Source organism: Atheta coriaria, unplaced genomic scaffold, assembly GCF_025399875.1.
Source record: "Atheta coriaria isolate IRGN ID8LTWV9N9 unplaced genomic scaffold, Caltech_Dcor_3.1 hic_scaffold_1_pilon, whole genome shotgun sequence".
Taxonomy (NCBI): domain Eukaryota; kingdom Metazoa; phylum Arthropoda; class Insecta; order Coleoptera; family Staphylinidae; genus Dalotia; species Dalotia coriaria.
In genome coordinates this window covers 7,285,285-7,307,806 of record NW_027045443.1, presented here as the reverse complement: position 1 = coordinate 7,307,806, position 22,522 = coordinate 7,285,285, and the positions used below count along the sequence as shown (strand labels likewise).

The following is a 22,522-nucleotide window of genomic DNA, read 5'->3' as shown; positions in this document are numbered from 1 at the left end:
ATTACCATGATAGGTGGCGATGAGTGCAAATCACGAATAATTTCTTTATGCTTGTTTCGTAATAGCTGGCTGGCTTTGTTGGTCAGGTCGAGATAGACTCAACCAACGCGGCCTAGAGAACGGATGCAGGGCGGGGGGCGGTTGGGCGGCCACGGGGGATTCCTCGCCTGGCGAGAGCGCGCTGCGAGCGGAGTTACATAAGTGGAAAATGTAATGAATTTTTTATAAAGCAACTACGATTCCGCATAATGGCGGATTCCGGACGCACTTTGCTGGCGGCGGGTGGCGTGTGTAATTGAGCCGGCGCTGGAACACGTCGTGCTGGCCGCTGCGCCATTTTCTCTTCACGCCACACCGCCGGCGATGCAAATGCGTGCGTCCGAATCCCAGCGCGCAATTTTCTTACATGCCCTACACACACGCGTGACCGCCCCCGCGCGGCTTTCTTTTATTTTCGCTGGGAATTTGTTTAATTTTATTCGAACATCGCTGTTACGAGCCGCATAAACCGTTTGGTATTCCATTCAATTTAAAGGTACTTATGCGAATTCCCCCCTTGGAAAATAAAAGAAACGAACAAAACAACCGAGGCAATACCAAGAAAGACAATTTTCTGTTTTCATATTCAGCCGCGCGCTCGCTGTATTTTTGTAGCAACAGAATACAGAAGAATAAAGATTACTTTCTGCATTGTCCCGAGCGGGATCATGAATAACCCACTTGTTCTTTCTTTAGGGTTGCAAAGATTGGAAAGTTTCGGTAAGTGGGCGAACGGCGGCGCACGCCTGCCCACCCCTCATATTCATCCCCCGTATTTTTATGGCCGCTATAGCGGCACGAGATCTTAATTGCTTTTTAATTCTGCTCGCCGCATTCGTCGACTTGCTAATGCATCAAATTCGCAAGTCGGCGCGCGCGATGCAATCGACCTGGATGGAAGTGCACTTGGAAAATACTGTTCGCGGCGGTGGAAAACTCCGACGGTTGTTGTAATTTGTGGGCTTCATCAGTATTCACGCCGGGATGCGTGCACGAACCGCTCCGACAACAGGCAATTTGTTACGCTCGGACATGCGGACACGGCGGACATGTGAAACGTATTTACAAGATGTTCGGAAATTGGCGGAAAATCTTTAAGCTCCTTAACGACCAACTCTTCTCAGTCGGGCCCCTAGGTTGCGTCAAGTTGAACAAAGCAGTAGTCATTATTCATCCAGCATTCGACTATAATTTTCGTTAACAATTTGTTATTTCACGCCACGAAATTTACATCCAGTGCAACTATTACAGAATGCTGCTCTTCTGGAAGAAGAGGAGATAACCATGAAACAGTTTATACAGCCCAGCATGCCAGCAACGACGAAAGTGTCTGAATATGAACATTTGTGCAGTTTACTGACATTGTCAATTTAAATCGTCATGCATGCTCGTAACGTATAAAAATGGTCAAACAAAAAGTAATTTCTCCTCATTTAATGCTTTAATTGCACCCGAGCGGTGAAAAACTGTCGGGAGTTTTCTAACTGGCTGGAGAACAGACAAATGTGGTAAGTAGAACTCTCACAACTCTCGCAAACACAAAAAATGCGCACGCAGAATTTGAATCTGGTTTGATTTCTGTCTATTAATATGCGATTATCGTAAGTACATCCATAAATTCCGCACTCATTTCATGTCTGTGCCTGTTTTTGGACTTGAACTTGAACCTGCAATAAATTTATCTACGTGTGGAGCGCAGGTGCGGCGAAATTTTTAAAAATAGTTGCGCCAAACTACATCCGATGCGCGACTTTATCTAAATATCAAGTTTATTTCCACTCGCCGGTTCGGAATTCGCCTAAAATTAGATGTGTTTAATTATGCACGCTTGGAAATTTGGGCCGGCGTTCTTCCCACTGTTAGTCACTTTTAAAATATTGATTTGAAACACTCGTAAAATTAATTTGTTGCCAGTTGAGGGAAATATAGGCGAGGACATACCCCTTCATGTGGCATTAATTACAGATCGAGCGGCAATGGGTTTGAATAATTTGTGTAATTATTAAATTCAATGTCAAGTTATTGTATTTCAACAACAAAATCGTTGCGTCGCCCGCTGAATTTTCGGTAGGTACTCAATCTAGTTTGGCATTCGTATTGAAATTCTGTGCCGAATGGAATGAACAATTCCGTAAATTTTAATTAACAATGTAATATACATTTAAATTATTTATTGGCCTGGAAATCCAATATAATTTGCTCCAGTTGACCTGGCGCATCAGTCTTTAGTATGGTATTCGATTGCGCTAATTTATGTTTTGCGACAAACACACGCGCTAAATTTCCGGATCATTTGATGGATGGCAAATAAATGATTTGCATTTGATGAAATAATCATTTTGTAGTTCTAGGGCGTTAAAAATGAGTTTATCATAAATATTTAAAAACCATCGATCAGAATCGTGCATTAAATAATAAACGCACTGAGAAATTGTATTCTATTGTATTCTTCGCAGTGTGGGTGATTGGGTGATCAAAAAATATCATTTGTTCGATGGCCGTGAGGTATATGGCGTTTTCTTCCGTAAACATGTTTAAACATTTATAGCGCAATATTCACTTTTCGGTAAACTGAACAGAAAATTGCCTTTTTCGAAAACTGATCATAGTAGTAATAGAAGAGAAGCAGAGACGGTTGGAACTTTGTTTTGTGGCCCTAGGGAGTTAAAAGGCTTGCAGTTATTCTGCCACTAGATGACGTTAGAAAGTATAGGCGTTTTATTTGTGTTGTACACAATAAAATATTTTTTGCTTGAAGAACAAGGTCGACTTTATTGTGATTTTGACGGAATACGAATCAATTTTAATAATTTTCAGATTTCAATGAAAATGTGTACGAAAAACGCAAACGAGAATGCTTTAAGACGTTCCTAGGCTCCTCAGGACACAGAAAATGATACGTTTGATATCGAATCATCGAAATGAATTAAAAACAATCGAGATACAGGATGTTTTCTACACGATGTTTTCAAATTTTTCGAGAATGCTAATGTTTGAAGTATATTTTAGGGCACAAATCCTATACACAAAGAAGAGTCCTAAGTGCCTTTTAAATATCAGCGTTTCCTGGATAATTGATAAAACATGGTGTGGAAAACACTCTGTATCTCGCAAACTCAAACAATTTTTGTGAGTTTTTCCACAGCCATATTATAGTTCATGAGACGCTCTATAAGATACATGCCTTTTTAATCCGTTAAATATTTTGGCAGGGCCCTAAAATGCCTTTCAAACAACGGCCTTTAGTGGAACATTTAAAAACATGCTGTGGAAAACACCCTGTATCTCACAAACTCGTACTTTTTTCGAGTTTTTTACTGCCGCTTTATAGTTTAAGAGACGCACTGTACGATGCATTCTTTCTCAATGCGCTAAACATTTTGGAAGTGCCCTAAAATGCTCTTCAGACATCGGCCTTTTTTGGAAATTTTGAAAACATGCTGTGGAAAACACCCTGTATCTCGCAAACTAATACACTTATTTTGAGTTTTTCACCGACATTTTATAGCTTAAGAGGCGCTCTACACAATACATGCCATTTTAAGGCGCTAAGCATTCTGGAAGTGCCCTAAAATGCCCTTCAAACATCGGCCTTTTTTGGAAATTTTGAAAACATGCTGTGGAAAACACCCTGTATCTCGCAAGCTAATACACTTTTTTTGAGTTTTTCACCGCCATTTTATAGTTTAAGAGACGCTCTACACAACACATGCCATTTTAATGCGCTAAACATTCTGGAAGTGCCCTAAAATGCCCTTCAAACATCGGCCCTTTTTGGAAATTTTGAAAACATGCTGTCGAAAACACCCTGTATCTCATAAATTAATACACTTTTTTTGAGTTTTTCGCCGTCATTTTATAGTTTAATAGATGCTCTACACAATGCATGCCATTTTAATGCGCTAAGCAATCTGGAAGTACCCTAAAATGCCCTTCAAACATCGGCCTTTTTTGGAAATTTTGAAAATAAGCTGTTGAAAACACCCTGTATCTCGCAAACTAATACACTTTTTTTGAAATTTTCACCGCCACTTTATAGTTTAAGAGACGCTCTACACAATACATGCCATTTTAATCCCCTGAACATTCTGGAAATGCCCTAAAATGCCCTTCAAAAATTGTTATTTTTTTTACGTTTTTTTAATTTTTGGGTCGGGAAGCAGGGACAAATTTTTATTTCAACATTCTTGATTCTGCAAAACTTGAAATAATTTATAACATTTTTGTCTGAAGAACAGGGTCGAACTTTTTATGTTAAAATATTTTTGGCCGAAGAACAGGGTCGAACTTTTTGTGTTAAAATTTTTGAGGCCGAAGAACAGGGTCGAACTTTTCAGTTTAAATTTTTTCGGCCGAAGAACAGGGCCGAACTTTTTAAGTTAAAATTTTTTAGCCAAATAACTTTTTTTCCTGCGAAATCAAAATAAAACTTTAAACGCTAATAACTCCTGAACTAAAAGGGCTAGAAGGGAAAGGACGGCAGATTCTTGACCCTTGAAGGATTGTAGCGGGTGTTTTCCACAGCATGTTTTCAAAATTTCCAAAAAAGGGCGATGTTTGAAGGGCATTTTAGGGCACTTCTAAAATGTTTAGCGCATTGAAATGGCATGTATTGTATAGAGCGTCTCTTAAACTATAAAATGCCCTTCAAAAATTGTTATTTTTTTACGTTTTTTTTTAATTTTTGGTCGTGAAGCAGGGACAAATTTTTATTTCAACATTCTTAATTCTGCAAAACTTGAAATAATTTATAACATTTTTGTCTGAAGCATCAGGGTCGAAACTTTTAAGTTAAAATATTTTTTAGCCGAAGAACAGGGCCAAACGTTTTGTGTTAAAATTTTTGAGGTCGAAGAACAGGGCCGAAACTTTCGTGCTAAAATTTTTTGGCCGAAGAACATTTTTCCGCGAAATCAAATAAACTTTGAACGTTAATAACCCTGAATCCAAAAGGGCTAGAAAAGAAAAGACGGTGATTCCTGACCCTCAAAGATTCTCAAGATAGGCTATTAAAAACATCCCTTTTTTCTGCTCAAAACCGGAAAAGTGCAAAGAAGTACCTCTTATAGGTTTTTGATTTTTGAAAAATCAAACTACAACACGCTATCATGTAAAGAACCCTTTAAGGATCATGGGCCTGGAAGTCCTTTTTGGCGCTTTCTTCCGCTTTGCTTCCGGAGATAATGGCCTGTACCTTTAAACGTTGAATTAAAGGTTAGAACAAAAGACGGCAGATCCAATCCTGAAGGATTCTCTCTGGCAGATAGCGCGGCTCAGTTCGATTTTCCAAAATCGAAAACCTGGCGGGTGAGGTAAATTCTTTGCACTTTTTTCAGTTTTGAGCAGAAAAAAAGGGATGTTTTACAGCTTCATCTTGTGAGAATCCTTCAAGGGTCAAGAATCTGCCGTCTTTTCTTTTCTAGCCCTTTTAGTTCAGGAGTTATTAGCGTTTAAAGTTTTATTTTGATTTCGCAGGAAAAAATGTTCTTCGGCCGAAAAAATTTTAACTGAAAAGTTCGGCCTCGTTCTTCGACCTCAAAAATTTTAACACAAAAAGTTCGGCAGTGTTTTTCGGCCAAAAATATTTTAACTTAAAAAGTTTGACCCTGTTCTTCAGACAAAAATGTTATAAATTATTTTAAATTTTGCAGAATGAAGAATGTTGAAATAAAAATTTGACCCTGCTTCACGACCCAAAAATTAAAAAAAAACGTAAAAAATAATAATTTTTGAAGGGCATTTTAGGGCACTTCCAGAATGTTCAACGGATTAAAATGGCATGTATTGTGTAGAGCGTCTCTTAAACTATAAAATGGCGGTGAAAAACTCAAAGAAAATGTATTAGTTTGCGAGATACAGGGTGTTTTCCACAGCATGTTTTCAAAATTTCCAAAAAATGCCGATGTTTGAAGGGCATTTTAGGGCACTTCCAGAATGTTTAGCGCATTAAAATGGCATGTATTGTGTAGAGCGTCTCTTAAACTATAAAATGGCGATGAAAAACTCAAAAAAAGTGCATTAGTTTGCGAGATACGGGGTGTTTTCCATAGCATGTTTTCAAAATTTCTAAAAAAGGCCGATTTTTGAAGGGCATTTTAGGGCACTTCCAGAATGTTTAGCGCATTAAAATGGCATGTATTGTGTAGAGCGTCTCTTAAACTATAAAATGGCGTTGAAAAATTCAAAGAAAGTGTATTAGTTTGCGAGATACAGGGTGTTTTTAACACCATGTTTTTAAATTATCCAAAAAATGCCGTTGTTTGAAGGGCATTTTAGGGCACTTTATGTAAACGTTTTGGAAGTGCCCGAAAATGCCTTTCGAACATTTAATATCTCCATAACTAAATCATTTTTATACCTGTTTTTAATTTGTCACCGAGAATTACATAAATTTCACAGTTATTCAGAAAACATTTCATTTTAAGGATACATTCTGTCATAACATAACAAAATTGTATTAAATTCATTAATAACTAATCTAAAACGCCATATATACCAGAAACAATACTAAATTTTCCCGGAAATTTGCTGTAAACAAACGAAGCAATTACATTTCAAGTCAAGGTTATTACATAACTAAAACTGACAGATAAATATCGTGTGTGCAACCAGCAGTAAACAACTTAACAACAATGACATGTTGTTGTTTTCAAACATACTCGTAGCTCACAAGTCACAATATAACGTAAACGCAGAAAAATGACGCAAATTTGTCATCGCTGCCTACCGCAGAAAAAAATCAAGGTGCAAGGGTGTCGTCGCGGCGCATGTTCAAATTAACGCGCCGACCGTTCATTATCCGACGAGAAGAGCGGATGTAGTTAAGGACGGTTTTCGACGCAGATGCTATTTTTTTGTTGCGGACCCGGACGTGGCACCCCACTCGGTCGTGCGTGATTTTAATTACGCGAATTAGTTGCGGCGACGTACGCTAGTTATAAATTATTCGCGCGGCGCGAAATTACGTTATTTCATTTTTGATAAATACCGAAATTAGGCGCGAGCGCGAAAATTTTAAATTTTATCTCTTAGTTCATTTGCTGAATGGGGCTATGCAGCGACCCATATTTAAAAAGGGTGCTTATACTTTATGCACGCCGTTAAGCTCTAGTTCAACGAGCGTGTTATTAAAATTACTTACACCACAGTCGCTCGACTCAATCCTCTCTCAACAAGCCTGCCTTCTCTGATCTTTCATCATCATCACATCGTTACGTGAAACTGTTTCGCCCAGCACGGAATCTTTAGCTGTTGGAGTCTAAAGTATACTTTTAAGTATGACACCTTTGTTTTTTTTTTGTGACAAATTACAAAAATATTGTGTTTTCGTCCATTTTTTGTATGCTTTGTGTTAGTCGACAACGTTGTTTCAATTTGTTTCCCTCGTAAATAAACCCACTTCAATTTGGAAAGACTCCCCTCAAAATCGGTATCTGGCCAGATTGATGATATCCGTTTTGTTGATGTGATGCTACGGCGATATCTCACCGACAATCGCTTCGGCAGCGTTTGAATAGGCTTCTTATTTAGTTGGAGCACGCGTCTCTCGTCCAATGTATCAATGACGCAATCGACTGATTAATTTATCGTATTTTCGCCGACGCCCAACCCCACCGGCAGCTCCGAAATGCGTTCGCGAGGGTGTAAGCGTGTTGCCATGCATAATCTCGCGAGAAATCTTAATCGATTGCGGACTGGCGCTAATTAATTCGCCTCTCCCGACCGCCCGACTCTGTCGGCCTCCCCCGCCGCCCACACGCCGGTCTTGTCGCCCTCGTCGCTCGGCTTACATACGTTCGGCGCGCACTTCGCCCGTTCGCCCGTGATCATTCCGCCGCGCGCACGCCGGCAATCTCGCGCTTAATCTCAATCCTTCATCTAGTCGATTTTCTCGGTCGTTGTGCCTGTGCGCGCCGCCGCCGTCGACTCCGCGCCCGAAACTGGACCCGGCTTATCGTCGGGCTTACATCCAGATCAGCAGCACTCCAACACTCGAACACACTCCAGTGGTCCACTTTTCTTCCGGCTGCGATTGGTCGCCTGGACTTTGCCAACAATAATATTTAATTCGAAACAACTTCGAGTTACATCTCCTGGCGTGTAACTTTCTCATTAATTGATTACTTTTGAGTCACTCTATAGAACAAACAGGTGTCTAAAGTGTGTTTAACTTGGCATTCTATCATCTTCGACCTGGCATTATTGATGCACTTTTCAGGTGTAGATTTTGTCGCCGTAAATAAAGATTAAAGTATAAAGTTAAGTTTCGAAAAAGTTTGAATCGGCTTCGGCCGGGGAGCGCACGACGACCCGCCGGGTATTCCCAGGACGAAGGATGCTATTTGCACGTTCCCCTTTCTTTCGTTCGTTTTTCTGTAATATTTGCTCGTGTGTACATTTGTATACATCAAGATCGATTAATGGTATAACTATTGCTCCCGGGGGTTAACTCCCGTTAAAGAAATCTCCGCGCATAGAGTCACAACATATTCGGGAAAAGTTCGGAAGTTAACAACAGAAAAAAAAACACGTTATCAACGCGCTTATTGATTCGCCACTGAACTTTGCGAAAACAGACATTAATGCAGCATTTCAGATTGCGGAGTGTTCGACAGTTGGTAATAAATGAAATGAGAATGCGTTTCTTTTCCGCGGAAGTGATTATTTATTTCTTAGAATGCGCTTATTGTCATTCTTTGATTATTTATTTATTTTGCAAATTGCAATTGCGTGCTGGCGTTATACGATTCTGTGTGTGTACGCTTCATCGCACGCCTTAATAATGTAATTGTTGGAGTTACGGCACCAAAGCCGAACGTGTGTGTCACTTTACAGTCCAGTCGGCTGTTTGTTTACTGGTATCATAGCAACGTAGTGTTTGTGCTTATAATGCGTGATACGTGCCAATCGGCAACTTCACCCTTCGCCACTTTCTGCTCATAAATGTGTACATTTCTCTATTTTATACTCATTATTAATGCATTCTATTGTATGCAACTCTTCCTCTATTTTTCTATTTTCCAATTATCGCCCATTATTGTTTAGGTACCAATTATTATTTCCTTCTCCTCGCATATTTTTTCAATATTTCCCTGCAATTGCCCTTTCCGAGAACCAGTATAGCAACTTGTATTCCATGAACTCAAGAAAAAGATAATGTTGGAGTTGCAGTACAGATAATGAGCAGCAGAAGCAAATCTACAATGGTGTTTGTTAACCGTTACCTTGACAACGTGTCTGGCCCGGTAAAACTTTAAATCCTGACCTTCCAAAGATTTCTTTGATGTATGTACTTATTTATTATATTCTTTGCGTTAGCGTTTTCTCGCAAAGCTTCTCGTTATCCTGTCCATCCTCTGGTAACGACGTTGGCAACATGATATTTTCTATAAAATTCAAACTCAATATTTCACATTTCTTAAAATCGGCGGAAAAAATACGCGTGTAAGGTAGATTTGTGATCATTCAGCGACGCGAATTAATCCAGGCGCTAAATATAGCGCGACTCTCGCTGCACTCCAAAATGCAGTCAAAAAGCTTTCAAATTTTGATTGTTGCATGAAAACTATTAATAAAACAGCGCAATGAATTCGCATTCGACGCCCGGCGATGAAATCCCCGGCCGTGCGGGATTAAGTACATCAATTCGCATGAAGAATGTGTTAACGCTCCGCGCGCTTTGAACTGCAATCAGGACCGCGCTGATTAATGTGCCGCTTAATTTAATGTCGTTTATGTAATGACGAAACATATTTCTCGCCCGCCGAAGTCAATCGGTCACCTTGTGAATTCATTTTAATATTTTTAGACTCGGCGATTCGGTAACTTCCCGCCGCCGGTTGCGCAATGTTGCATCTTTCATTCCGACACGTGTAGATGCGAATTAAAAACATCAATATCAAAAACGTTAAATTATTGAAATGATGATTTACGCGCGCGGTGGAAATGTTCAAACGTTGGCTGTAAACTTGAAAATTCATTTTTCGAATATCTATGATGTAATGTTTACAATAACATGCCAAACGTGATATATTGACACAATGGAACTTGTATACGACAAGAACTATTTGATAACAGTGAAAAGTGAACGCACCGAGTGTTTTTCGAAAAGCTGTACGAATGTGAACATTAGCGGAATTATTATTGCGATTGCGATTAAAAGCGCTTATAATAATCGTGTAGCAACGATGTTATTTTAGGAAATAATTTGCGCAGGACTACCAAGGACGCAAGAGATAATTAAAACCATAACGTGAATAGCGCTCGGTATGCATTAAATGTGCATATGTTTCACATCTAAAATTAAAAACGCGGTAAACTAATGTAAAAAGTAAAGTTTGGCCGTCGAGATGCGGGACTAAATCAACGGGATGCCCGCGTAAATACAATTTGCCTACGAGCGCGCGAACTGGTGCGTGTGCGAATGTGTGCGTGCGTCGTGCGCGAGGCCCGCAAGAAAAGTTTCGTCGGGATTTATATCATCGCGTCGTGTGGCCCGCGCGAGTTGTTTTGCTTGCGCGGCGTGTTTTCCCGTGCACCCAATTCGGCGTGCGGCGTAAGTTTAACTTTTAATTTCGACGCCAAACGCGCGACGCGCATAAAAAACCGCACCGTATTTTTTCGGCAGCGCCGCAACGATTTTCGGAAGATTTCTCGGCGAAACAAAAAGCTTCGGCGGTGGCGTGCGCAAGCCACGTGTTGCATCTCTTATTCGGGGTGTATTTATTGCATTGCGCGTGTTTTCCGGTACAAGAGTCACGGCGAGAAGTTTTTTGGACAACTAGTAAACAGTGGGGTAAGGCGAAAAAAGAAAAAAATTGAATTTTTTATTGATCTTGAAGTTTTTTTTTCAAGTTATAATTTAGAAACTAAGAAAGAGAAAGATTTTTGATGTTTTACCAATCACCTGTGACGCAAGCAATACCGTTCGATACTTGTACAGCGACTCAAAGCATTAGCCTTTGAAAATCTCTAGTGAAAATAATCAATTTTCGAGCGGTTGACAGACTCTTTTTAATACATGAAAAAGTGTTAATTAACTTTACAGGGAAATATACTCGAGTTTAATCAAATTATTACGTTTGATTTTATTAGCTTTAATTTATTTAATGTCAATAATTCAATCAAATTATATCACGACCGATTCAAATAAATTAAACCCAATGAAATAAATACATGAGAATACGTTAATAATAGAAAAACCAAATATTAGGTTAGATTGCAAGCGAGTATCTGTGTTGAAAGACACGCGTATTTATTTTTTTGTGGTCGAGGATGTCGTTGAACTAAATTCGAAATGAATTAATAGTGGTCTGAGTAAATATTTAAACTTGGATTATACAATCGCTCTGCGCCTGTAATTATGCGGAACAAAGAACGGAAAAGCTACAATGCGGTGCTTAGCGTGCCAGGAAAGTTATTAAATACTAATAAAATTAATTGCTTGCAACGTGGAAAGCGCGATACATGAAATAATATTCGACCTGCGGGTCTTCGTACTTAATATCTCAACGAGGCTTTTGTTCCAACGATGCTCGAATCGAAGAGCCAACAATAAACCACTTAAAAATCTTTTCATATCGCCCTCGTTCAACGATCGCCGACTGCTGGGCGCAAGATGCACGCCATTCAATCTCCTGGCCTCCTAGCGCTCCTGGCAGCTTCAACCTTTCTATTGCCTTCTCGCCGGCGTCGCCACGTACTTAGGGGTTGTGCGCGCCAGCCGAGCGTAATCCTTCCACCTACCACCTTCGCCTCTTTCCACCCGCATGGCGCGCCCCGGGTGTAAATCGGCTCACGTGCAGGCATACCGCTCAAAAAAGTGCGGCGCGGGGGCGGCATGGCGCAGTGCATTTGCGTGCGGCGCGGATGAATAGGCCGGGCGCAGCATCATCGCGCTTCATTGTGTCGGTGCGCGCATTATCCGGCGTGCCATCTCGCGCGTCCTCGCCGTCGGAGCGCGAAACAACGCCCCCGCCAGCCCCGGCCGCCACTCGCCTCATTCACGTTGTGTAATAATGTTTGCGCAACTTTTTTGTCTCGAGATTGAGAGATGAAAGGCGCACGTTAAACGATTCCGTTAAATATTAAAAAAAGAACGTGACGTCGTTTCCACCTGCTCGGTGGCATCGTGCCCGCCACCACCCTCGGTCCAACAGCGCGACCTGAATTCCATACGAGTGCGTCCGTTTCACTTTCTGCCTGTCGTCGTGTTCTAAGACGCTTAAATTGTTCATGTTTCTGTTTCAGCAAAATGTTTGTGGCCGACATGAATCTCCTCAACATGGACGCCGAGAACCGGGTGGTGCTGAACGTCGGCGGCATCCGCCACGAGACCTACAAGGCCACATTGAAGAAAATACCGGCGACGCGCCTCTCTCGACTCACGGAGGCGCTCGCCAATTACGATCCCATATTAAACGAGTACTTCTTCGATCGGCATCCCGGGGTCTTCGCTCAAGTACTTAATTATTACCGGTAAGCACGTCTCGAGCATTTCTCCCCCCTTTTTTTTTCTCTCCTGTCAAGTGTAGGAGTAAGTAATAGCAACCCCGGGAACGGGAACAGATCGTGCGCGAGTCAAAACGTTTGCTTTCCGCGTTTGAAAAATTGCAGCGATGAATAAGCGCTTTGAATTCGCAAATTTGGCAAAGTTCGAAATCGCATTCGGTGATCGCACCGCATGTGCGACTCATACATCTCACGCAGTCAATCCAATAAGAAAGAAGAAAACTTGCTCGTAAATCAATTTTTCATAAATGCCGCGTCGCCGCCGCCGCCGCCACAGCGCGCCTAAGCTTATTTCCGCATTCACTTATCCCAGTTCGCCGCTTCGGCGCTTACACCTTCTTATTCACTTATTCACTCGCAGCTTGTTTGTCGGCGACGCTGTAACACTGTTAGCTCTGCCTTGATCAACAAACTCGGTTCACTTTTGCGGCGCGATTAAACCGATTGCGGCAGGAAACGCAAAAAGTGACAAAACGCGTGCAGCGCACTCCGGCGCTGTTTGTCGACACGTCGGCGTCGTCGTCGCGAACTCGATACCTTCCCGCCGCACGCAGGAAACAGGAGACTGCTAAACACGCCGAATCCCATTTACCTAGAGTGTTGTAAAACCGCACAAATCTCCGGTTACCAACTTACAAGCGTTCGGGGCCTAATCCGCTCCTTTGTTCGGCTTTAAAGTTCGCTTAAAGCATTCAGCGCGAAAGAATGCAACAATGCGCGCCGGTGAAAAACTAATTATTTCATACCGCCTCATGAATATTCAATCTCGGACGTAAAACAAAGAATACATCGTGCAGCCACTATAAACAATCGCGTTAGTTGTTTCCTTTTTGTGCGCTCGTTTCCGTCTGTCTTGCGTTGGTTTTTTTGTGCGTGTTGTGCGACGACGTCTTTTTCTCCGCATCTACGAGTTCATGAAACGCACTCCGTTGTCGCGTTGCGCGCGCGCCCGCGCTATTTGTCATTCGTCGCCTTTTTTCCCATGCGACGATTTCGTTCTTGCCGGCGATAACGTCAAAGGCAATATAAATAAGGACGGGCGCCACCCACCGCTCCGGTCTGTCTTCGTCGCGCATTGCGGTCGGTGTGCGCGCGCGTTGTTCGCAATAACGCAAAATTACACGATTATTTTCACTACTAGAACAGAGCGCTGCGACAGGAGCAGAATGTTAGTTTCGTCTTTGACGGCATCATCAGCGTATGCCGTCCTTTTATTTTATTTCCTCTCATAACATCCAATGTGTGCCTGCCCTGCTCCATGGCATTATTTTCCTCTTTTCTCGCTTTGGTTGCTGGCGTTTTTTTGTTCTGCGCGCGCTCGGAATGTTTATTCGCAGCGTCGAAACCAAAATGTCGAATAATTGAGGTTGAAATTGCAAATTTATGGAGTAACTTACACGCAGCATTTTTTCAACTCGCGAGATTGTAGTACTAACATTTTACATTTTATGAAGACACACATTGACTGCGTGCCGAGAGAGTTTCAGTTTTAATGTAAACATTCGCGATGTAACAAACAAATACGGACGAGAATTATTGTAGTAACTTCCACTCCAGTAGTTTATTTGAAAACGCTTTTGTGCGAGGATTTTAAACACATGTTGAAACGCACCGAAGCACACAAAAGAAAGTACATTGGAAAATATTTACTTGGAATTGCTGATACTTCAGATATTCGCTCCATGGATAAAACTGCGCTCTAGATTTTCCCGCAAAGATGTAAATATTATACGTTTCGTCGAAATGATCTGCATTTTCTCGGAAATAAACATTAGGTATTCGAAGTTGCGCAAAGTCTGAAACAAAGCATTTCCGCGCAGTCGACATTCGCGTTGGAATTGTAGGAATTGCGCGAATCAATTCAATAGCATGCCTCGTGTTGAACGTTTATTGAATGTAATTGAACTGTTGCATCTGCTCATGCGTTCGTCCTTCCTCTGCGAAGAAACAATTTTAAATAGTGCAAACCATTCATTTCCGACGGCGTCGACACACATAAATCTGGCAATTGAACGGAAAAGCAAATTTACTGCCCTCCCACTACCCGGAATGCATTCACCGCTGCATTTTACTCTCCGCTCGGAATTAATTCGGTGAATTCAAGAGATTCGCCGTATTCACCGCGGCGCATTGACTGGCAGAAGAGAAAAATTAATTTTTCATTGTTTGCGCAGCCGACATCGCAAGTTCTTGATCGGCGAGTAATTACGTGCTACAACTTTGCCAGTCGCCAGCTTGATTCAGTTTATTTACGGTGTTAATTTAAGTTATTAATTTAGATATTACAAATTCACGGCGAATTGTTTCTGGCGCGGAACAAAGATTTCCTCCGAAGTGTGGAGCCGCGCACCGAAAAGCATGTTTCGCAAACTTGGCGAAGTCGAGCCGCCAACCAGGACAGACACTCGCCGCCCCGCGGATACACAAGCAACGTTTACTTATTAATTTCGTTTGGAAACAAACTTTTGGGCAACAGGAAGTTGCAGATTGCGGTACCAGCCGCCCCGAGCCGTGGCTAAGCCGGCATGCGACGACACCAAGGCCGACCCCGGGCGCTGGCATTAAGGTTTAACACCGAACTAGTCAATAATCAAAGTTGGCGCACGCCGCGGCGTTCATTGTGCTTTAAAGTTGCGACCGACGATCGCGTTGTTCAATTTAAGTACTAATTCGATTTCCACCACTTACTCAGTAACTACTTAATACCCACTAATATGTTTTTCGTCAAACAGCTTCGCGATTACAATTATTCCGCTATCTGAAGTGCCGGAAGTGAAAAGTCGTCCAATATCAACACTTTTACACACAAAAAAAATCAATGTTTTTCTTAGTAGATCGAAATAGTTGGCTATTTATTATTAGTTGGATAGTTGGCTTGTGTTTGCCACACTTGCAAACAACTTTTTGCGCAGGCGTCAAGAGTTTTTGGACTTGAAATGAGTAATTCCCACCGATCCTGTTTGTGTTTTGTTTCCGGTCCTCTTTGCCTAGATTAAATTAAATCGAGCAAAAACAGCCGCACGAAGAGGACGCAGAAAATTAGAAATATTAACGGAATTCTGCTTTTGGCTGAATGATGCTCATTAAAAACCAAAGGAAAACAGAAACAAAACAAAAAAAAAACTAAAACGAATTTTTTGCTTGCAGGACTGGAAAATTGCATTATCCATCGGACGTTTGCGGCCCACTGTTCGAAGAGGAATTGGAGTTTTGGGGATTAGACGCAAATCAAGTGGAACCATGTTGTTGGATGACTTACACGCAGGTAATACGATACGTATTGTTTTATGACACCAACGCACATAAATAAATAAATCAATTGCAACGAATTAAATAATAATTCGCGCTGGTTTGTTGCGCCTTTTATTGCCGCTTCGTTGAGTGAATGTTCACGACACCATAAAATGATATTTCGGCGTGCTCAAGCGAACGGAGAGAATTAAAAGTATCGCATTATTATTAATTAGTTTATTTAGTGATTCGCTGCTTGTTCCTCGGATGTTGTTTGTAATCTGATTCGGCCACCATCGAAGCCTGTATTTTTATTTTGCACTTTATCATGCTAATCGGTTTTTTTTTGTTGTCACGCAAGAATAAAATCTTTTATAGCTTCTGGGAACTTAGCGGAGGCGAGCCACTTTCGTCTGCCGGTGGAAACTTCAAAAAATAAAGATTGAGCGATTAGTTCCAGAATACACTAAAAGCTTTATTGATTTGCTGTTGAGTACGTTTGTGCTACACATATCTGAAATCCTCTGAAACGTGAGCTCGCGTTCGGAAGGTCTTAAGAATTCGACGTGATGCGGTTTGAATGCATTTCTTATCGGAACTTTTTGTTTACTCGCGAGATATTTGCGCACTAATGTGTTTTTTATTGGCCAGAGACGGGCGTTGGCCCAGTTTCGGTTTCGATCCGAAAAGTTTACAATTAAAAGGCAAAACGCCGAATTGAACGCAAATTGCACTGATCACTAACTAGCGTGATAAACTTCCAGCTTTGGTACATCATAACAGAATTTCCTGTTTGATAATTGGACTGCAGGCTGCAGCGCACGTGCTGCGACGCGTATGCTGATCAATGCCGATTGCACACACCTGTGCAAGGCACGCGCACGCGCACGCGCGCCCGCCTCAATTAGTCGTTAATTAATGAGCAGATTCACATGTCGCGCGCACGCATTCGCTCCGATTGACAAAGATGCGGTGGTGCAAATTGTTGCTGCCGCCGCCGGTGAAGAACACAATCTGTGTGCCATTGCAATGGCGTGCACAAAAGCAGGCCATTCACGCCGTTTGCAATATCCGCTGCATATAACAGGCGACCGTTGAACAATGCACAATTGATAACTGTATTGGCACGGCAATCCACAAAAGTTATTTGTTTATGACCTGCCCCCGTTGGGGCATTTATTCTGCATTTTCTACACGCCGCAACAAATGGCTGGCAATCATTTTATTTTTCACCCACCTGCTCGGGAACGCAAGCTGTACGACCAACCATTTACCTTAAACATTTGAAATTTATATAATCCAATCCATTTTATCATTTGATAGCCTTAAAAAACATGCGCAGGAAATAATTTCGATCCTCAGAACAAAATATTCGATTTTGACGCATCTGTTGAACGAGAATAAAAATGAAATGCCGGCGAAAGCTTTGATATTTCTATTTACATGCGATGCAATTTTGATGCAAATGCAATCCGTGATTGCGCAGACCAAATCCATTTAATGGCGTATAAATTTTACGATTGAACCTAGCGCTCCTTCTGTTTCTACTACGCTTTCCAATCATTTCAATGCCAAAGTCGCGCGCCGCTGGCAGCTTGCCCTCTTCGGTCCAGCCGTCAAATGGAAATGTTTTTAATTGGTTCAATTGATATCTGTTGATATTTCGACAGCGCGCGATATTCGGGCGGACGCCGCAGAGATGTGGTCGTTACGTAACAGACTTACACATTTCCAGGATGAAATTCGCTCGGCGATGCAATATGTGCGAGGCATAAAGTTTACGAGCTAAGTGTTCATTTTGTTTGGTATTGTCAGTTTCAAATATCAGAAAAATACGGAATGGTGACGTACGCAAGTTGCTGAAAACTGACTACAATTGTGCTTTTCAGCATCGAGATACACAAGAAACATTGGCGGTGCTGGACCGACTAGACCTGGACACCGAAAAGCCGAGCGAGGAAGAAATCGCGCGTAAGTTCGGTTTCGAGGAGGCGTACTTCAATGGCACATTGTCATGGTGGCAGGGCATGAAACCGAAGATTTGGTCCCTGTTCGACGAGCCGTATTCATCAAACGCTGCCAAGGTACGTGCCATTAAAGATGGTTCAAATTTCTAGGATATAATCGCGTTAAATCTGCGTCTAGGTGATCGGTATACTCTCAGTGTTCTTCATATGCGTTTCCATCGTTTCGTTCTGCCTTAAAACGCACCCGGATATGAAGGTGCCGGTGATACGCCGGGTGCAGGTGCGTACGGCGGACAACGACACCTCGTTCGTCATCGACAAAACCAGTACCGAGGCGCACGTTGCCTTCTTCTACATCGAATGCATCTGCAACGCGTGGTTTACCTTCGAGATACTCGTACGCTTCGTCGCCTCACCGAACAAGTGCGAGTTCATCAACTCGTCGGTGAACATGATCGACTATATCGCGACGGCCAGTTTCTACATCGACCTGGTGCTACGTACGTTCGCCAACCACTTGGAGAACGCCGATATCATGGAGTTTTTCTCGATCATCCGCATCATGCGGTTGTTTAAGTTGACGCGCCATTCCTCCGGCCTGAAGATTCTCATCCAGACGTTCCGCGCCTCGGCGAAGGAGCTAACACTGCTGGTGTTTTTTCTCGTCCTCGGTATTGTCATCTTTGCCAGCCTCGTGTATTACGCCGAACGTATTCAGATAAATCCGCACAACGACTTCAAGAGTATACCGCTGGGCCTGTGGTGGGCGTTGGTCACTATGACCACTGTTGGTTACGGTGATATGGTACCAAAGACGTACATCGGAATGTTCGTCGGCGCATTGTGCGCTCTTGCTGGTGTGCTCACCATTGCTCTGCCCGTGCCTGTCATCGTCTCCAACTTTGCCATGTACTACAGTCACACGCAGGTAACACCTTTCCCTGATTTAAATCACGTAGATTGATAGGTACTAGTAATTCCATTCTAATATCTGGTATGACCAGGCACGAGCAAAGCTGCCGAAGAAACGCCGACGAGTATTACCCGTGGAGCAACCGCGTGGACCAAGAATACCTGGACAGGCGCAGGGCCCAGGCGGATGCCCCGGTAACGTGCCCCCTGGTGGACCCATGAGTGGTCCGATGGCGCAGAATCGGCGCATGAACGCAATCAAGGCGAACCATCCCAAGGAGATGATGTCGGGCGCCCAGAAGATTGGTGAGTACCCGCTTCTACTTTCGCAAGCATTGTGCTTGTGAATAATGCCGGCTTTCTAAAATAGGTGGTAATAAAGTACGCTGCGATTCGTCATTCCGCGCGACCCGAATAAGGGCGCGCTAGTTTACGCATTGCGCTGACCGCCTTGGCGCAGCGCGGGTTGAATTTACGAGTTCCTCAAAGATCCAGCGTAATCTAATATCTTTTGATGAAGAAATCTTAGACTAAAATGACCACGAGAAACGTGTGAGAGGAACTGTGTCGGTTCCATCGAAGGACGTTTATTTTTTCCATACCAAACGATAAAGTTACAGCATATTGTTCATCTGTTCGTGTATATTCGCAGCGCGAAACATCTGAGAGAATTGGCGATTCGCTTTGGTTTTTTTCGCTGCGCAGTTGCGCAACCTAGCAACAAAGGAAAACTAAAGGAAAGGCAAAACAAACACAAAGGCGAATGTACATACTTGTAAATATATCTTGCGGTGAAATTATTCCGACTATGTGATACGTAAGACTAGATTGATGAGGAAAATCCATCAAATTATTGTATATCGCATCGAAAGCGCTAAAAAATTGATAGATAAACATGCGGAAGATCCTAGGCTCTATCGCCGACAATGAGGGCGTCATACATATTTCAGCGCAGTCGAGCCGATAGTATGATGAATCGCTTCGTGTGTCCGCGTGCTCGTGTGTGCTTTTTAATCAATTCCTCACTATCCGTTTTTGTGCGAAGCTATTTCAATTACAAATGCCTAATTTTCAGCGCATAACGGTCGTAACTCACACTAGGCCTAAATCAATACTTCTACATACAACCATTTACTTTGAAGAGTCCTTGCGTAAACAACTCCGACTCACTTGGCGGTTTCTTCAAATTTCACCGGCAAATCACGCGTTTTTCAACGATGGTCCATTCTTTTTGCGCGCGCGCGCTTCAATTTGAAAGACGCATGGCATTTTTCTCTCCGAAATTTATTGAACGCGCCCGGCAGGAAACGAGTGAAAAATTGCAGTTAATTAAGCGCGTTGCGTTGAAACACGCACGGGAATTTTTTGTTTTCTTAAAAAACTGTCTGCGTTCAACATCCTTGTGGCACAGATATTTAAGGCTAATTGCGCACATCAATATTCTTAATACGAGCGGCGTGTTCTTAACGATCACCGATACCTACCTTTGGGTAAATCTTGGCGGTTTAAAATCGCGTCAATAACAATAAACGTTTTTTGCGCTCATTTTTCGCCGACGTTAAATCTAAGTTTTCATTTCGGGTGAGGTGGCGCCGGAGATTTATGCGGGCATACGTTTTGATAGTGAAATACGGACTGCTCGTTTCACCATTTGTCAAATGTTATTCGCCTTGCTAATCACCTTGCACTTTAATATTCCGTTTTCGCGCAGTTGGCGAAGTCGGGAATACTTGGCGTGATGCCCCCTGCGAGGGCGGGGTGAGGCCAACTCACAACCGCAAACGCAAAGCGGCGTTTAATCAATAAAAGCCGAGCGCGATAAGGGCGAGAAAAAATGTATAATGTGTATACATATTATGGAAGTGGAAGGCATTGTAAGCGCCCCGCAAAGCGCGATCAGAGAAATATCATACGAAAGGAAAAACAGCAAAACGCGCGCGAGGGCAGGCAAGTAACATAATAGCGTGGAGGCGCCGGGAAATAACGGCGAATGTGGGGTTGCAAACACAAATAAAACCGGAATTATCTAACTGTAATTTTTATTGAGTGAAAACAAAAGGGTGCGGATTGATTTAACAATTTGTCAATATCTGACAGGCTTTGTGGCAACAATTTTACGTTTATTAACGCAATAGCAATTAAATATTTTAAAATCGTGGAAATATTTTGCTGGTTAGTTTGATTTATATTTACTAAACATTCCCATAGGTGCGCCTTGAATATTTTGATGCAACTTTGAATATTTGGCGGCTGGCAGGAAAATAAAATTGCAGCCATTCGCGTAAGAGACTACTTCGGCAACGAATTGCACTCACAGTCGCTCCGGAAAAGTCGTTTTGTTACGCCGCACATGCATTCTTCGCCAGCTATTACACCCATTGAAAAATGATATTGGATATTGAATTAGATTCACGAGTATTACACTATTCTATTTCTGCCATTCGGTTGTAAGCTATTTCATAATAACTTTCTCAGATGAACGACACATAATGCCCCAATGACATGTCCTTTGTGTTGGCTCTTCTTTTCTTGGCATTCAAATCAACCGAAGTGAAATTACTTTTACAACCGAGTTATTTTCGTCTATTTCTGCGTATCTCAAAAAATGCGATTGGAATGCGCAATATTCAATATCGCGGACGGAAGAAAACTTGATGGATGCAAAATTGATAAAACAAACATGCGCCATGTTTGCCGATAAAGAGTAGCGCAAACATGGTACGTGCGCATAATCGTCGTCGGCAACGTCGAGCAAACATGCGGAACAGTAGATAGTCAATTGTTTATCGGTCCTTGCTGCGTTTAGCCTTGCGACGCTGTTCCGTACATCGTTCGCCGGCGTTTATTTGAGTGATCGAGTGATTGATCGTCTCCGCTCGACGGCGGCGGCGGTGATGTGCGCGCAGTGCAAACAGCCGCCGCTCAAGTGTGTTCCACGTGTCAAATGACTAATTATCCTGTTTTTGCTGCTGCCCGATTAATTAAAATCCGTCTACGAGTGCGCATTCTCTGCACCACCAGGTAAATCATTCGCAAGGTGAAACTCGCTCGTTTGCAGCCCGATCTAGACCAATCGGATGATCGGACGTGGACGAGATTGTATTGGAAATAAAACAGGCAGGCCTAAACAGACATCATTTGCATGAAAAAGCAATGCAGGCGAGCTTTTTTGCGGGCGAATAACACGCGCTTATTGGATCCACAACGGCAGCAGCCACAGCGCAGTCGAAACATTTAAAAGGTGGATGATTGTCTGGCGCCGAAAATCGCTTAAAAACTTTGGCGCCCAGGCGCGCGATCAAAGGTCAAGCAAGTCCCTAATCAAATTTCCTCGCGTGTGCGCCGCCTCGACATCGATCGCACAACTAATTCTTATTCTATTGTATCTAATCCTGCATTCTTCGACAAAGCGAAAAAAAATCAATCTTTTCAGTTTTACTACTCTCGGATTAAATTACGTTCCGAATTGGTTTTTCGGTTTGTTTATTAACATAAACGAGTGAGCAAGTGGTAAAGGTGAGAAGGCATTGTGTCCAATAAGTAAATGCCACTCGCTACAATGATACGACACGATGGTGGAGGCGCCGGTAGAGGCGGGTGGCGACGGCGCGTCGTTACGGTTTACTTCTTTCGCGTGCCTTTGTTGATGGCTGCTCGCGCGCCACGTTCGTCTTTGTTTAAGATAATAAATCCTTTGTTTTCTAAACATATGAAGCGAAAACGCACACAGTGGAGCACAAAGACGTGAACAACATGGGTGGAAGAAATCAGCGCGCTACAAAACCATTGAGTTATGTTTTCAGGAGCAATTTTGTTGCTAGCTTTATTGTTTGCTCGATGTTGGCTCGTTTGTTTCGGATTGA

At 42.5% G+C, this 22,522-nt stretch overlaps 1 protein-coding gene across 1 annotated transcript in view; it reads left to right on the top strand.

Moving 5' to 3' along the window:
- Positions 1–22,522, top strand: part of Shaw (Shaker cognate w) — a 39,879-nt gene that overhangs the window by 8,543 nt on the left and 8,814 nt on the right. The window contains exons 2-6 of the mRNA XM_065301715.1: positions 12,289–12,516; positions 15,697–15,814; positions 17,670–17,864; positions 17,926–18,675; positions 18,752–18,965. Coding sequence (XP_065157787.1) covers positions 12,289–12,516; positions 15,697–15,814; positions 17,670–17,864; positions 17,926–18,675; positions 18,752–18,965 — 1,505 coding nt within the window. The remainder of the gene's footprint in view (positions 1–12,288; positions 12,517–15,696; positions 15,815–17,669; positions 17,865–17,925; positions 18,676–18,751; positions 18,966–22,522) is intronic.